Consider the following 16,145-nt stretch of genomic DNA (forward strand, 5'->3'; position numbering starts at 1 on the left):
ATAGCAAATGTAAAAACAAAAACAGAAACCACACAAAAAAATTAGGTTTAGTGAAGTCCATCCAGCTGAGGAATTACAACTACAGATAGAACCTATGGAAATATTAAAGTAGATCTAAATTGGAAACCTGAAAAAATGCCTGCAACATGTACACACATTAATCTGCCAGGAGAACAGATTTACAACTGACAGTACTGAAGAATTTAATTTTCCAGAAGGATCCGACTGAATAAATTACAGTTTTAAGAAGGATAACTAGAAAACCTAAGTACTTGAGGGGCTTGTCTCTACTAATCTATTTCTGTGAAAGACTGAAATAATGGGTAGAAATACAAAATTCTCATGACCAATCAGAAAAATGGCCATGTAAACTGAGGAGCACAAACTTCTGATTGATTAACAGGGTCAATTCTTCAAGCTCAGTGCAACTTTGAGCTGTGTGTTCTCATCTTTGTTCAGAAAAGCTCTGTCAGATCATGGAGTGCTGTATACACAGAACTGATTAAAGTGGGACTTCCAAGATAACAGGTCATTTTCCTCAAAGTTGCAGCTTTGAGAAAACCTTGGTCAGAAAGTACCTGCAGGTAACAAAGACAAACTCCACAAATAACAGTAAGTACCATCAAAGAAGTACGTAGGAAGGTATGGCAAAGCCAAAAAGCAACTACAATAACTGAGAGGTGCACTATGGAGAGAGACGGCCCAAAGTTCCCCACGGCAATCACATTTAGGTAGAGGTAGTCTGTGGCATTTTCCTTAGGGCTCACAGACTTAGCAGAACTGCTGTCAAGAACAGATTCCACTACATGAAAAGTCTCTCACCACTTTCTCCATTTCTTCTCTCTCCCACTGAGTTGCTTCTCTCACCATTTCCATCTCCTAGGAGAGACCAAAATTAGAGCCACTTCAACCGGTGCTCTCTCCTCACATGGAGCACCTGCAGCCTCATGAAGATTTCAGAGTCAAGTCCTAGTGCATTCCTGATGAAAGTGCTGGGAACTGCTGATCCCATAAAAAGGAAGTCCATTATCCATTATACTGCAGATTCCATGCACTGAGGGATATACTTGAGATTTTTGGAAACGTTTTCCACTCTACATCATTCTCCCAGCTGTAGCCAGAATACTCACCTTTTGTAGGATCTCCAGTTCTTCAGGGCTTAAATCACGATCAATAGATGAGATACTTTCTAGGCTATTCTTCCGCCCAATACCAGCAGCAAAAGGGTTTGCAATAATTCCTGGAGACATCTACAAAGTAAAAAGGGAATAAACATGGTGAAAGCCCATAGTATACCATACAAAAAATTCTACATCCTGGGCTACTAGATGTAGAGTACTAAGATGCTCCTAGGCAAGTCAGAACTGTTTCACAACTTAAAACCTTATTTCAATGGTCAGTTACGCAAGGAAATTGAGGGCTAAGAAAGAAGAATCTGAATTGAAACAGGTACAGAAAGGGGTAAGGTTACCAAGAACTGAGCACATAATCTAGTGAAGGATTAAAAAAAAGCTTACTTGCTAAGCCTCAAAAATTTGATAAGACACAGGCTTGCTATGGGTGTTTTCCTGTGGGGAAAGGTGATCTCCAATAGACAGACAGAAATTTACTTTAAAAGTAACATCAGTCAGTACAAGAAAAAATGGGCATAAAATATACCGGATACAATTAGTTTGAAAACTACATTTTCAGTCAGTGCAGTGATATAGTGAAACAGCTCTGTAACCAGCAGAAGATATACAGCCTTGGGAGACTACTGATTTATGAACCAGCAACCACTTCCAGTTCATACAGCAGGAGACCAAACTTTGAAATCTGGGAACTCAAAAAAAAAAATCTACAGCAAAAGGTTGGAAAATCTAGCAATCTTCTTTGCAGAATAGGTGGGATCCTTACAGGATCCTTACAGGTCACTACAAGGGCACCCTGCACTTCACTCTTTACCTCAATGGCAGCTGCAGCCTTGGGATCAAATCCATCACACACCAGCACCAAGAGTGTGTCACCCACACTTCGCAGTATCTGTACTGCTTCTGTATGTGTCATTCCCAGCAAACTCTGATGATTCACCTCCAGGATCCGCATTCCCACCTTCAGACGGCCATCCCGAGCAGCAGCCCCAGAGGAGCTCACCTACAAGGAATGGGCAGAATCAAGATTTTACATCAGGAGTTAAGATTAAGTAAACATGGAGACCATCAGGAAGAATCATAGAATCACAGAATATCCTGAATTGGAAGGGACCCACAAGGATGATCAAGTCCAGCTCCTGGCTCCACACAGGTCTACCCAAAAATTACAATTCAGACCATATGACTAAAAGCATAGTCCAAACGCTTCTTAAACTTTGACAGGCTTGGTGCCATGACTATATCCCTGGGGAGCCTGTTCCAGTGTGCGACAACCCTCTTGGTGAAGAACCTTTTCCTGATATCCAGCCTGAACCTCCCCTGTTGCAGCTTGACTCCATTCCCTCAGGTCCTATCACTGGTCACCAGAGAAAAGAGATCAGCACCTGCCTTCTTCTGTGAAGAAGATGAGGCTGGGCCATCAGAGGAACAGGAAGATGAAGATGAGGATATCCAAAAACGATCAATAACTATCCGATAGGCTATGACTGTATCACACACTGATTGGTAAGAGGGTCCATCCAGATGACTGAAAAGCCCCTGTAACTGAGAATTCTAGAAATTCTGTGCAACTATAAGCCACGCTAATGTAGTCCCAAAGCTGGGAAAAAAAAAAAAACAAGAAAACCTTGAAGAAAATAGGAAGGCCTGTAGCATGTGTAGTCTTTCTATAGCTTGTGTAGTCTTTTAGCTGAAAGAAAGAGACAGGTAGCCTTGAGCTAGCAGAAGCAAGGAAGATAAGCGATAAAAGGTAAAAAACAAGAAGGAGAAAAACAGCCCCAGACTGACCTATAGTAATCTTTTGCTCATTAAGGATCATTAGCATATTAAAATTACATCTATCAAAATGCTAATGTATGCTAATGTGGGATTTAGTGTGCCCCCCCCGCTGTTCCTCTGTAATGCGCAAACTCAGTGGAGATAAGTTAGGTGAGCTGTAATAGCCAATCAAAAGTAGCCAAAGATAGAGCTTTCACAAGTTTGCTGTGTATAAATTACAGTGATTCGAGTCAGAGGTGTACTTGCTTTGCGAAAGATCGCCAAGCACCTGATTTTGCAGAGTTATATAATTAATTATTTGATTAAAAGACCTTCGTGTGGATTCCGACTGTGTACTTATTGGTGCGCCACACTGGGCACGAACCTATGGACAACACTAAGTGTAAGAAATTGTAGATAACAAGCTATGATGGTTGTTAACTTTTTTTTTTTTTTAATGAAATCATAAATCTCTAATTATAATCACAGCCCTGTGGCCAGTCCTCATTCTGCCAAGAATCCCTAAAGAAGCTGCCTGTCCTCCATAGAGTTGGGTGACAGCAGCCAATTACTACAAAGGATTAACTGGCAGCTATGGAGTGTCCACTGTCCAGCAAGGACTCTTTAGAGTAGGGGCAGAGTTTCCACCCTGACATATGAGCTAGAAAGGGAAACAGTGACACTAATATGAACATCCAAAGCAAGCAAGGGATGTGAAATTACACTATTCGTCACTATGCTCCCTTGGTAAGAAAGAAGATGCAGTACTTTTTGACAAAGGTCAGGAGAAGCATAAGCTTATTTATAGTATTTTGTTGAAAATAAAATGTGTGTTACTTCCTGGAGAAAAGCAACATGACAAATGAGTACGCACACAAGCAGTCACAACGAAAAGGGAAAAATTACACACATGGTGCACTGCACATGAGGTACAGTCAGGAATTAATTCATAATGCTTTCTATGAAAGGAGGAAAATGAATGCATGTTTCAGTGGGCAGAAAGGCCACGAGCACTTGGGGGAAGCAATAGGAATTGAGGGGAAAAAGAAAGTGTGGGTTTGTGTAATGGAAAAAGAACAAAAGAAAGAGTGCAAGGCAAAATAAAGGTAAACATAGGAAATGAGAAAAATTTTACAGCTGTTGTAGAGGAGGAAATATGAAAGGAAACACATGCACATGCTTCAGTGGATGGATAAAAAACTAAAAACTAAAGGAGAATTAGTGTACCCAGTGAAAAGTGGAGAGAGCACACGAAGCAAATTCCCACAAGGAATCACCTTTCTCCCTATCAGTCCTTGCATGCAACCAAGTTGCAGAATTCGTGGTCCGGTACCTTAGAAATGAAGATGCCTTCATCAGTGGGATCAAATGGATTTCCAGCATGACCTTTTGCTCCACCCCGGATGCTGATGCCCAGCTTCTCTCCTGGAGCCTTTTCAATGCATATTTCCTGCAAATACAGAAACAGTCTTCCTTGTTTCTGGGTTAAGTTCAGGCTGGGATTATTGAGGAAAAAGTTTCAGTAATTGGCCATATTCTAAACATAGTGAAAGGGACCTGAATTGGTTTCACTCATTTGGCACAGTTGATTCTTTTTTATGTGGTTCTGCCCTTTCTGTATTTCTGTCTCCTGTTCAAGACCAGTCTTTGTGAAATCTGGGAATGATCAATTATGATCACAGTATCATCATGGTCCTGGCAAGAGACCCTCCACAGCCCTCAACCGTGTATGTACTTACATGAGAATGGATTCCTCCACAAAGGAATTACAGAATCATAGAATGATTTAGGTTGGAAGAGACATTAAATACCACCTAGTTCCAACCCCCCTGCCATGAACAGGGACACTTTCTACTAGATCACATTGCTCATCCAGCCTGGCCTTGAGCACTTCCAGGGATGGGGCATCCACAACTTCTCTGGACAACCTGTTCCAGTGCCTCATCACCCTCACCATGAAGAATTTCTTCCTAATATCTAATCTAAATCTATCCTATTTTAGTTTTAAACAGTTATCCCTTGTCCTATCACTACACTCTCAGACGAAAGAGTCCCTCCTCTTCTTTTCTGTAGGCCCCCTTTAAGTACTGGAAGGTTGTTTTAAGGTCTCCCCAGAGCCTCTCTTCTCCAGGCTGAACAACCCCAACTCCATCAGCCTATCTTCATATGAAAGGTGTTCCAGCCTTCTGATCATCCTTGTGGCCTTCCTCTGGATTCAGAATCTTTAGCCAGAAGTTTGGTTGCATCCTAGACCCAGACTTCCAACTAGATAAGAAATTGCCTTCAGAGTTGAGCCTTCTATCAAGAAGGGAGTGCAGTTTACCCCAGTGCTATTACTCAGAACCTACCTGCATACCAGGTGGTGGTGGATCTCGTCTTACTAACACAGTCAGCTCCTGGGTGTTGGAGAGTAGGGCATTCACTGCTTCCTGGTGGGTAGCATGGCGCAGGTCAATACTATTCACTTCCAGAATCCTGTCCCCTACACGGAGTCCACTGCGAGATGCCAACCCACGGGGAATGACCTACAAAGAATCGTTAATGTTACAACTAGAAAAGAAAATTCCATCTCTCCTTGGAGATACACTGATAAAGCCTGTGGACACGCTTGAAAAACAGATGAACAGTAAGTAAGTGTTACGACTTCAGCAGGAGGAAGCTGTAAGGCCCAATTTTTATCATGTCCCTATGCTATCCTCCAACATCTTAAGGCATGTTTTGACTTCCACAGATAAAGTTCCCCAAGAGGTACTGTATCTGTGAAGAAGCTGCTCAGGTGCATTACTGTGTTACTGACTTTCAGAAAGCCTCCATAAAAAGGTCAGTTCTATCCTCTATGCGCAGTGTACATGCACGTACACGTACTCCCACTCAAACTCTTTCTCATTTGGAGACTTCTGAAGCATTGGAAAAAAGTGCTAAATCACCAGTACCTTGGAAGGCAAGACAGTAGCCAGAGAGATACAAACTCAGCCTTAATGTCACAAAAGTTGAGCTGATGTTGCAAAGATTGAGAAAATGCCTTGAAAATTGTCCATACATCAAGACAGCAAGGAGGCTGTGACACAAGCAGAAAGGACAGATTTTCAGTCATTTGGCAAAACTTGATACAACTGGTACTGCTTATAGTACCATTTATTTGCTACTGGACAATGTTCAAATGGCATTTCCACTTTTGTTGTTAAGACCAGAAGTAGTCAACTAACCCACTGGATGATTATCACAGGTCATTATGCACCACTGCCTTCTGCTCAGAAGAAAACTGTGTTTTAACAGTTATCTCCCAGATGAATATCTAACCTCAATTTGAAGGTGTTCAGGGCTGCAGAAACTATGACCATCTTCGAAAATTTTCCCAGTGAATAATTATTCTTGCTACTTCAAACCTCTCCTCAGTTTTCAGTCCAATATTGTCTGACCTTTTTTTTTTCCCCGAGGTACAGTTTAGTTCTTTTTCATTAGGAAAAAGAACCCCTCAGTACTTCACAATTTCCTCCCTTCATTATATGACCTTTTTTTCCAGTTTTGAAAAATCTTTGTAGCTTTGAATAATCTTTGTCACTTTTATTTCCTCTTCTCCATCTAAAATCTTTTGAAATTGCAGGTATTTCGACTGACTATGGATTTTGGTTTTGGCTTAGCCAGCACTGCCTTCAGTTGAGTTTTGGTTCCCTTCGCTGTCCCTTATTACATGTCTGAGTATCACTTGGATGACTGTTTTACAGTGGGAACTCACATTACAGTCCATTTATTATGCTGCTCTTATGCTTTTCAAAGTTACTGCTTTCCAGAAAAAAATAGTGTAAAAGGGAAAACTGGTCTGCACCAACTATATCTAGATGCAAAACCTCATGCTGAGTTACATTAAAGTGTATTTCTTTGAAGAGGAAAAAGTGATCGACTTCAATCTTTCCTCCTCATCATGAATTGCAATTGCAGTATATTTTTGTTCAGTTTCTTGGCTGCAATTTGAGATTTACGTTCACACAGTTGCTAAGGCTGAATAGCATCAGGTCTGGTACAAATGCTTGTAAAATCCACCTGGGAGCCCTCCCATTCACTGATATCCTACCTCTTGAAAACTGCCACCCAGTTTGGAGTCCATTAATATGTTCTGTAATGTTATTACATGGTGCTAACTTTCAATTAGGTGATAATATAGTAATCATCTTGTAGGACTTTTTTTTTTTTTTTAATATTGTACTAACTCTGGCTGGGATGGAGTTAACTTTTCCCACATCAGCCCATTACAGCAGTGTGCTTTGCACTTGTAGCTAGAACAGCACTGATCCCACACCAATGCTTTGGCTATTGCTGAGCAGTGCTGGCACAGCATTAAGACTCTCTCCAAACCGACTCCAAAGGCCAGTAGCCTTTGGGGTGGGCAAGAGGTGGGAAGGGGACATCTCCAGGACAGCAGACCTAAATCGACCAAAGGAATATTCCGTAGCATATGATGTCATGCTCAGCAATAAAAGCTGAGGGGGATGAAGGGAGACGAATGAGGGGTACTCTCAGTATGAAAGCATTTGTCTTCTGGAGCAACTAGTACATGTATTGAGGCCCTGCTTTCCAGGAAGTGGCTGAGCATTGCTTGCTGATGGGAAATAGGGAATAATCTTTTTTCCTTTTGCTTTTGTGCACAGACTTTGCTTTTCTTTCATTAAACTGCTTCTATCTCAAAAACCCACAACAAGTATCAAGCTACTTCACCAATGAAAAATTTAACACTGGCACAAAATGAAGTAAGATTTGCTCTAAAATGTCATTCAATGTGTTATGGTCTCATATAAGCTTTTTAACCTGCGTAAAACCTTTGTCATCTTTTCACTATTTTGCTCTGTCTGATGCCAGACTAAACAGGAAATAACTTTCTCATAGGAATTTTGAAAGAACTCAAATGCTTAACTGCAGCACTATTGGCAAAAGTGCATCTACCATTATAAATGGTAGACGTCACTACCATTTACTGTACCAGAACTGACAGTGTCAGTACAACTCAAGTCTACAAAGAAGTGCTCTAGAGGGTTATCTTGAGAGCTACAGACCAACAAACCTAACTTCTATTCCTTGTAAAATTATAGAGTCAAGAAAGAGTAAAATCTGTGAGCACATGGATAGGTAGCATTTGTTGGCTAAGAGTTCTAATACTCTCACATCAAAATCCTTCATCTTAACCTCAATAATTAAATAACTCAGGATCATTCACTGCTAGGCTGCCCACACAGGACTTTACCTTTGAAATGAAGACACCTGGTTCATGAATCCCAAATGGATGGCTTGAATGGTCACTGCCTCCTACGATACTGAGTCCCAGGGGACCACCTGCTTTTACAAGGTGTATTTCCTTGAAGGAACAAGAGGTAGAGTTACAGAGAATAAAGGATATCACATAAGGACCACAAACACTGAAAAACATGGAGTCAGGGATGTTCTGTGTGAGTGAGCACAAAGTAATCTCCCACAGGACAAGAGGGTTACCCATTACTTTTCAGTGCTCCAACAACCCAGTGAGCCAGCCCTCATCGCACTACCACTTTTTCATATGAAAAAGTACGAAGATTACACTATACCATGTTCTAACAGACAGGCTCACCTCAATGGGATATTGATCCTCCAGGCTTTTAGACAGACGGTTCCTTTGCAGTTCCTTGCAGGAAGGTGTCTCCTCAGGTGGGCTCTCCCCATGGCTGGGAGGCGGTGGTGGGGAGTGCATGCGCACTCGTGGCACGCCTGGTGAGTCTCCCTCGCTGAGCTGCTCTGCACCCTCTCGCTCTACCAGCAGCACGATGGTGGGGGAGGATGCGGTAAGCAGCGCTACTGCCTGATCATGCCTGGCTTCTGTCATGTCTACCCCATTGATCTAGAACAACCCGCAAACTCAGTGTCAGACCATCACACAAGTACACCCAGTCATTTTAAGCCCTTAGCAAAGCACCCTAAGGGACCCCATTCTGTGAAAACCTGCCCCTTCCCAAAAGTCTGTAACCAAAGCACTCTGTAACTTACCCCACTTCTTCCTATCTGGCAAAAGGACATGGGCACCTGCTCATTCCCAGCTGACCACCATCCTCTTTCCAGACAGACTACCAACCCCTTTCACCTTCCCCTCCAAACCTCCAGGCCCTATCATCATCAGTGATGCTCCAGAGGACTACAAACACCAAGTATGATGATGCTGTACCTCCTGGAGTGCTACAAAGCTATTGTCAAGACTATGCCCTTGTTCGTTCATTATCAGGAAAGTATCTACGACTCCTTTTTGGCTTTGCATTCCAGCTTTCTTACTTGGCCATGACAAAAGAAACCCAAGAGGTTGCATTAAAGGAATGGGTTCAAAGATCTTAATATGGGAGGAAGGCAAAAAGCAGTGATTCCCAGAAGTGATGTCACAGTACACTAACGCACCATGGCATCAGCTACCTTTGAACTAGGGCATTTGCCCATATCAACCACTCTCAGAGCCCAGACATAGGCACTGAAGAGCTGAAGGACACAATCTGATGTGTGCTAGCTACTGGGCCACTGTTCCCTCATGCTGGGCAAAGTTAAGGCAGTCTTGGGAGGATAGTCCTGTGTTGTCAGTTTTAAGCCATAAAAAGTACCACAGGTATAAAAAGATTTGGAAGCAACAAGAAACAGACTCAGCTAGTCAACAGTGACTGTCTGGCTGACACAAAAAGACAAATAGAAGTATTTTGGACAAGAAGACATTATCCAATATGCTATGCCAAATAATATCAAGAATACAAATATAGTCTTGCTATGGTATTGGTGAAAGAGACAATGCTCTGGACACAGAGATGCTTCCAGTACATACACGGAAGCAGCAATGTCATTTGTACAAAGCACTGAAGAGACCTCATCTGAAAAAATGTATACTATTCTCATACTTCACACTAACGAAATAAGGAAATCTAACATAGGTTATCAAAATGCACAGAGAAATGCTTGTGGGACAAGAAGGGGAACAGAGAGCCTTTCCTACAAAAATAAGATACAAAGTAGCTTGACTAGAAAATCAAAGGAACGGGAAGGATGTGACTGTTCTCCAAGAGAAGGCTATTCTGTACAAGGGACAGACCATCAAGAGGAGAGCTAAGTTAAAGAATGCTGCCAGAAGCACCATGACATCATTAACATTGAAAATTGAAAGGTTTCTAGTCCATAGTTTTTGGAATAGCTTTCCAAAATGAGTAACAATGACATGAAAATAATAGCTGTTAAGATGGAGTTTGACCAGCTTATGAAATAATAACATGACTTTTTAACAGCCACAGCAACTGGATTTTGTAGCCTGATTCCTCACTGTCTAATTCCTAGAAATATTGTAACTATTCCCAGGCTCTTTTCAAGAAAGCAGTTTCTGGGCAAAGTTGACGGTGCACTGTCTGACAAGGCTTTGTCCAGAAACTTCATAAACACTACCACCACCCTCAACCAATCTGCACTATCTGATCCACAGTCAAGTGTGCTTACTCTGCTTATGACACGGAGGCTTCAGCCTACAGTGGGGTTTTTGTCAGACTATCAGCAATATTACCCTGCTCACTAGTTATCTTCTGACTATCACATAAAAAGCAGACGAGATAGCCCTACACTCCTAGTTGTGACACGGTCAGGAAACTCTAAGCCCCACAGCCTGTCCTCTGATACTCAGACATCTATCCCAAAGGGACATCTTTGGCACCAACTACAGAGGCCTAACAAGGATGTGAAGATGTGCCAGCCTGCACATACATGCAGGAAGAGACTCTAGGAAGGATGCAAAAGTACCTGGGTAACGGCTATTCAGCATAAAAGGCAATAAGCAGGAAAGATAATAAATTAAACAGAGAGATGCACAAACCTAATGAAAAGCAGATGACAGAGACAAGTCTCAAGACACTCATGGATGGATCATTAAATCACTCAAAAGGTAACATTGAAGAAGTGTGACCAAAAACTTGGTAATGAAGATTATTACGGGTTGTCGGAACAGCTCTCACAGGAAAAAGCAAACTCACTACAGGAAGTTTTAAAAGGGATTGTGAGAATGTGCAAAATTTATGATGGGATGTTTAGAGGGAGAATCACACATAGGGAAAGGGAGGGGCCAAGGAGCGGTGAAGAAGGAGTATGGGAAAACAGAGAAGGTAGAGAACAAGAGAGGCTGATCACAGGCAAGCAGGCTGCTGGACAGTATGCTTGTCTGGGCAAGCCCTGTGCCTGATCACCACAGTCTGCTCTACCTTTTTATCATATCCTGTTCCTATTTATCGTGTGAATTTGTTCTTTATTCTGCATATGTACTAGCGCAAGACCCACTAGTAAAACTCATGCTGAACTAGCCAGCAAGTAGAACCCAGTATCTAGAAAAACCCAGCAGCTGGCCCAGAGACTGAATAAAAGGCCCAGGGTCTGACCAAAGAGCTTTGAAGAACTTGATGCTTGGGCCAGAAACTGAAGAGACCAGCAAATGTGAATTTGCATGGTGGTTAAGTGAGGGAGCGCACGTGTATGTTCCGCAAGCAAACCTTAAACCTGATTAGTCATTGGGTAGAAACAGGGTTAAGCCATTTGTGTTGTTCATGCCCTATGAGAATCATTCATCTTTATATGGAAGCCTGAAAAAGTACTTCCTCCTTTCCTGTCTGTGCAAATCCATGGCCAGTTGTGCCTGTAGGGCTGGACCTGGGAATGGGGAAAAGCAGCTGCCTCACATCTAGTGGACTGGTAAGGAAGAATCCTCTTAGGTCCTCCTGTCTGAGGGATGCAGCAATTTTTAACGAAGATGACATGCAGATGCGGCTTGGCCCTTAGGCTTTTATCACCAGATGAAGGCCCTACATGTTTCACAGAGAGACCTGCAGTAGCAGCATGCACTCTTGACTTCATGCATTCCACTCTGAAAAGTGAGCTCTGTTATTCTTCCACCACTGATGAGAATGGTCAGAGCACAAGTATACAGTAGTACTTCCCCAGACTCCAACAAATGAGGTCACAAGAACTCCCTGAGTCAGAGGTATGTCATATACAACAGCTCTTGACAGCTTTTTCCGCATGAGCTTCTCTATTGCCTGGCAATCATGATACCTTCTCAGCTCTTGGACAGCTAGTTTTCAGTGGCCCTTATAGCTGTGTCTCTACATAAGAAGAGAACAAGGGCAACAGGAGCAGCTGAGCTATCAGAAAGCACAGAGGAAGGGAAAGAGTATCATCTGTCCATGCCACAGGGAGCTATAGATCTCTAGCAAATTTCTTAGTGATCAGACTGCTCTTTAGGACCCTCACATATCACTTGGTACCACTACTGTTCTCAGTCTCCCCCAGATTAAGTATTCTTCCTTCTACTCCCAGTTCTATCCCCCTCAAAATAGCTGCCCTTAGCCACTGCTCCCAGTCCTGCACCCTCCCTGCTAGATTCCCATCCAATGACTCAAACTCTCCAGCATTCCCCCATGCAGCTCCCTGTCCCGTTTGCTTTCTGCCCCATCTTCCACTACCAAGATGACTCTCAAGATGCCTGTCACAATTGTGTCAGGGTGCTATTCATAAGAGACACTAGAATATGAGGAAGGCTGGAGAGTTAGTAATCAATCACCGGTGAGTTTTGTGGGGTGTTAACTTTGAAGAGAGATCTAGGCTGGGCTCTTCAATCCATGTACTCAAAGCTCCCTGAAGAATGTAAAAGGAGCTATCCTGGTCCTTCCCTGTAGAGAAGTCCGGGATGATATAGAGCACAGGGGAAGAATATGAAGCTGTGCTGTATTTCTTCTCCCAAGAAAACGAAAAATCTTTGGCAAAGTGATACAGAAGCATGACTAGGAGACCATGGCTTTGGCAAACAGGCTTCTGCCTGCTGGACCTGTGAAACCACCTGTATCTTAACCAGGGCCCTCTTGCTTTCCCCATAGGGGAACACGAGCAACCTACACAGCATATCCTGTGGATCATGATGTCCTGAAAAGCCCTCCAATAAAAATGGGCCATCAATGCTTCAGAAGAGTTGTGGTAAAGACAGAATTTGTGTGATGCTGTGTGGGCAAGTGTTCTGAAGTGAACAGGCACTCCTTCAACATCCAGTATCACTGGGCCAGAACCGTTCCACAGGTCTGACCTAGCAGCAGATTTGGCCAGAGACAGGGCAAAACTCACACAGCTTGCTCATGAGTCTCTTAGAATGAGCAGAACATCTCAAGGAGAACTATCACCAAGAAGATAGGAGAGGCCTCAGGATTTAACACTACCACCACCATGTGGATACTGTGAACCCCACAAGCAGGAAAGGCAGAACAGCAGCTGCTACCAGGAGGCACACCTGCTGGAGTTGCTACAGTTAGACACTTGCTGGAAGGTGCAGAAGTTATGTGAATAGTCTAGACTAGGTAAGGATTCTCCTGAAAGATAATAATTTGTACCTGATTTCTTAAGTGATCACAAGATCTGAGCTGCAACTGATGCTCAACACCACAGCTTTTATGACTGCACATAGTTCAGCACAGGAAATATCCTTGAGAGCAGAAGACCATGTTCATGGATATATTCCTTACCTATGCAATAACACCGCACATATTGTTGCAGTGAGGTGTGTCAGAGGACTAAGGACAGCAAACCCTTCATCCACATCAAAATCTAACAGTGCTCCTGAGTTCTGTAAGCCTTGGGCTCATACAAAGCAGTCTGAAGACACTGCAAGCTATTACTAGGGAATTAGATCTGCTTTCCTATGAAGATGCCCATGGATATAAATATAGCTGCTAACGGAGGGGTAAATGGGGTTTGACTTCTGACTCCATTCTGAGATCTTGTGTTTCCTTCTTGCCACAGGTAGAGCCAATTAACACCACATGATGGTCTGTGTGCCTGTAATCACGCCTCTCAGTCATGCCTCTGTACCAGTGGAGCATCAAAAGATGAGCAAAACCAAAATAATTTAGGTTATGGGGAGGGACTCTTTTATCAGGGAGTGTAGTGATAGGAGAAAGGGTAACTGCTTTAAAATAAAAGAGGGTATTTGGATTAAATATTAGGAAGAAATTCTTCATGATGAGTGAGGGTGGTGAGGTAGTGGAACAGGTTGCCCAGAGAAGTTGTGGATGCCCCCATCCCTGGAAGTGCTCAAGGCTGGGCTTTGGGCAACCTGATCCAGTGAAAGGAGACCCTGTCCATGGCAGGGGGATGGAACTAGGTGGTCTTAAGGTCCCTTCCAACCTTCCAAACCGTTCTATGATTCTGCTATTCTGTCTGGCAACAGTCAGGGTAAATGCTTGATTCTGGGAGGGGGTGGGGAGCCCTAGCAAGGACAGAGAGATGCTGTACCATGGTGTTCAAGTCTCTTGTCAAGATATACCTGTCAGACCTGGGCTAAAGCTCCACTAAAATTTTGTGCCAGAGCAAATACAACACAGGCCCCAGCCTAGGGATAGAGCAGACAGAAGCCAGCACTGACAAGGCTGTATCAGTGCTTACTCACACCAGCTCTGTGGTAACACATGCTCTTACCACAACAGCTGGATCAGAAATCCACCACCAGCACCAGGATGCAGGAGCTTTCACTTGGAGGCAGCATGCAAGCTTGGGAAGAGGGTCAGGAGACTCAGCAGACTCTCCCTCACAGGAGGGAGAGGAGGTGACACATTAGGCAGACTTGAGGTTAGAGGCAGCAGTGAGATCCATATCACTGGCACAAACAGGAAGAGAAACCAGGGCCAGAGTTTGAAACGAAAGCAGGGGGAAGCACTCCAATGTGCCCTGCCCAGCTCCACACTGCCATCAGGCAGCCTCCCTCCTCTTCAGCCTATACTGACCCCTGCCACCTGGCAGGGAGCAGCTGTCAGCTGTGCCTCAGAATGTCCCTTCCCACACATCCTGCTTTGGCACAGCTCTCCAAGGCTGTCCTACAAGGCTCTGGAGGGACACCAGGCTAGGGCAGTGCTGTCATATCACCCATATTACCTCTCTCTAGTACAGCCCTGACTACTGCGTACTGTCCCTCTGGGGACATGCTCACACGCTGCACTCAGGGAAAGAAGGAGCCATTAACTGTACCCACTGCCAGTCACAGACTGCTAAAAGACAGGGAGAGAACCAGCAAAATTAAGCGCTCTCACAGAAAACCAAGGAGATGAAAAAAAGACCCTCAAAATCCAGCTTCAAAGACAGGAACACACCTCCTGTCTGAGGAAGGGCAGGGAGCTGCATTTGTGCCTGCTGTCCCAAGAGCAGCGAGTCAGACCCCTTCCAGACCCTCCTGCCCTTCCCTGCATACCCGCACTCACCGAGATGACCCTGTCTCCTACATGCAGGATCCCATCCCGATGGGCTGCACCACCCTCTGCAATTCGTGGGATAAAGATCCCCTGAAAGACAATCAGAAAGGTCAGAGTGGCCTTGCACCTCCCCTCACCAGAGCTTTGCTTTCCAGAATCGCTCCCTGACACCAGGCAGGTCTCAGCTCTTTCCCCTTTGCAAAGCCCTCCCCTGCCCTGGCACTTCCCCTTCATTCCTCACTCAGCACAACCCTCTTCTGCTTCTGGAGCCACCTACAGCAAAGACTTCATGTGGCCAAGAGCCCAGAATATGTCAAGAGGACACTGGCAGGGTTAAATGTCACTGTCAGGAATTGTAAGCCTCAGCCCCACCTTCTTTTGAACTTCTCTCTTTCCCTGACTTAAGAGCAGATTCTGGCTCTCAGTGAGACACAGACTGCCTGGCTCAGCAACTCAGAGTTCCTGGGCAGAGTTCCTATGCTGCCTCAAGCAATGTAAGGAAGACCCCGTGCTGCTCCCTCATGATGTGCCGGGAGTTGGGATTGAGCATCTTCCCTCCCAAGGAATCATTACTAACCGTGTCACCAGCCCGGTAGGGTGTGGAACCTTTGCCACCAGCAATGCTGAAGCCCAGACCCTTCTCATTGCGCATAAGGCAGGTGGAGTATCTCTCCGTGGGAGGTGTCCCCTCAGGCCGCTCTGGGAAGCGTAGGCCACCTCACCTCTCACGAGGGCTGTAGTCATCCTCAGGGTGAAGCGGTGTGGTGGTGATGGCATTCTCTGGTTCCACCATCCGCTCCCGCAGGACTGTCATGGAGACAGAGCTTCCCGATCCATGCAGAGCTTCCACTGCCACATGATGCTCAGCACAATGCAAGGATACGCCATTCAGCTGGGGACAAAAAGAGCCAGGCACAACCATCCCTTTGTGGGGAGATCTTCCAACAGCCTACAAAGACAGCTCCAGTCTTAGCAGTCAGTGTCCAACAAAAACATAGCTCATCTT

General features: G+C 44.3%; 1 protein-coding gene across 11 annotated transcripts in view; it reads right to left on the reverse strand.

Moving 5' to 3' along the window:
- Positions 1–15,908, reverse strand: part of LOC121062138 (protein scribble homolog) — a 40,766-nt gene extending 24,858 nt beyond the window's left edge. For 5 of the 11 annotated variants that reach the window (XM_040541787.1, XM_040541789.1, XM_040541788.1 and 2 more), the window contains exons 1-9: positions 15,717–15,908; positions 15,149–15,229; positions 8,485–8,751; positions 8,125–8,235; positions 5,237–5,413; positions 4,222–4,338; positions 1,945–2,133; positions 1,131–1,250; positions 823–879 (exon numbers count right to left, since the gene is read on the reverse strand). In XM_040541787.1, the coding sequence (XP_040397721.1) occupies positions 823–879; positions 1,131–1,250; positions 1,945–2,133; positions 4,222–4,338; positions 5,237–5,413; positions 8,125–8,235; positions 8,485–8,751; positions 15,149–15,229; positions 15,717–15,791 (1,194 nt within the window). In that variant the 5' untranslated portion in view covers positions 15,792–15,908. The remainder of the gene's footprint in view (positions 1–822; positions 880–1,130; positions 1,251–1,944; positions 2,134–4,221; positions 4,339–5,236; positions 5,414–8,124; positions 8,236–8,484; positions 8,752–15,148; positions 15,230–15,716) is intronic. The other 6 variants (XM_040541791.1, XM_040541794.1, XM_040541796.1 and 3 more) reach the window with 3 other exon arrangements.
- Between the last annotated feature and the right edge of the window lie 237 nt (positions 15,909–16,145).

This window comes from Cygnus olor, chromosome Z (genome assembly GCF_009769625.2).
Source record: "Cygnus olor isolate bCygOlo1 chromosome Z, bCygOlo1.pri.v2, whole genome shotgun sequence".
Lineage (NCBI taxonomy): Eukaryota > Metazoa > Chordata > Aves > Anseriformes > Anatidae > Cygnus > Cygnus olor.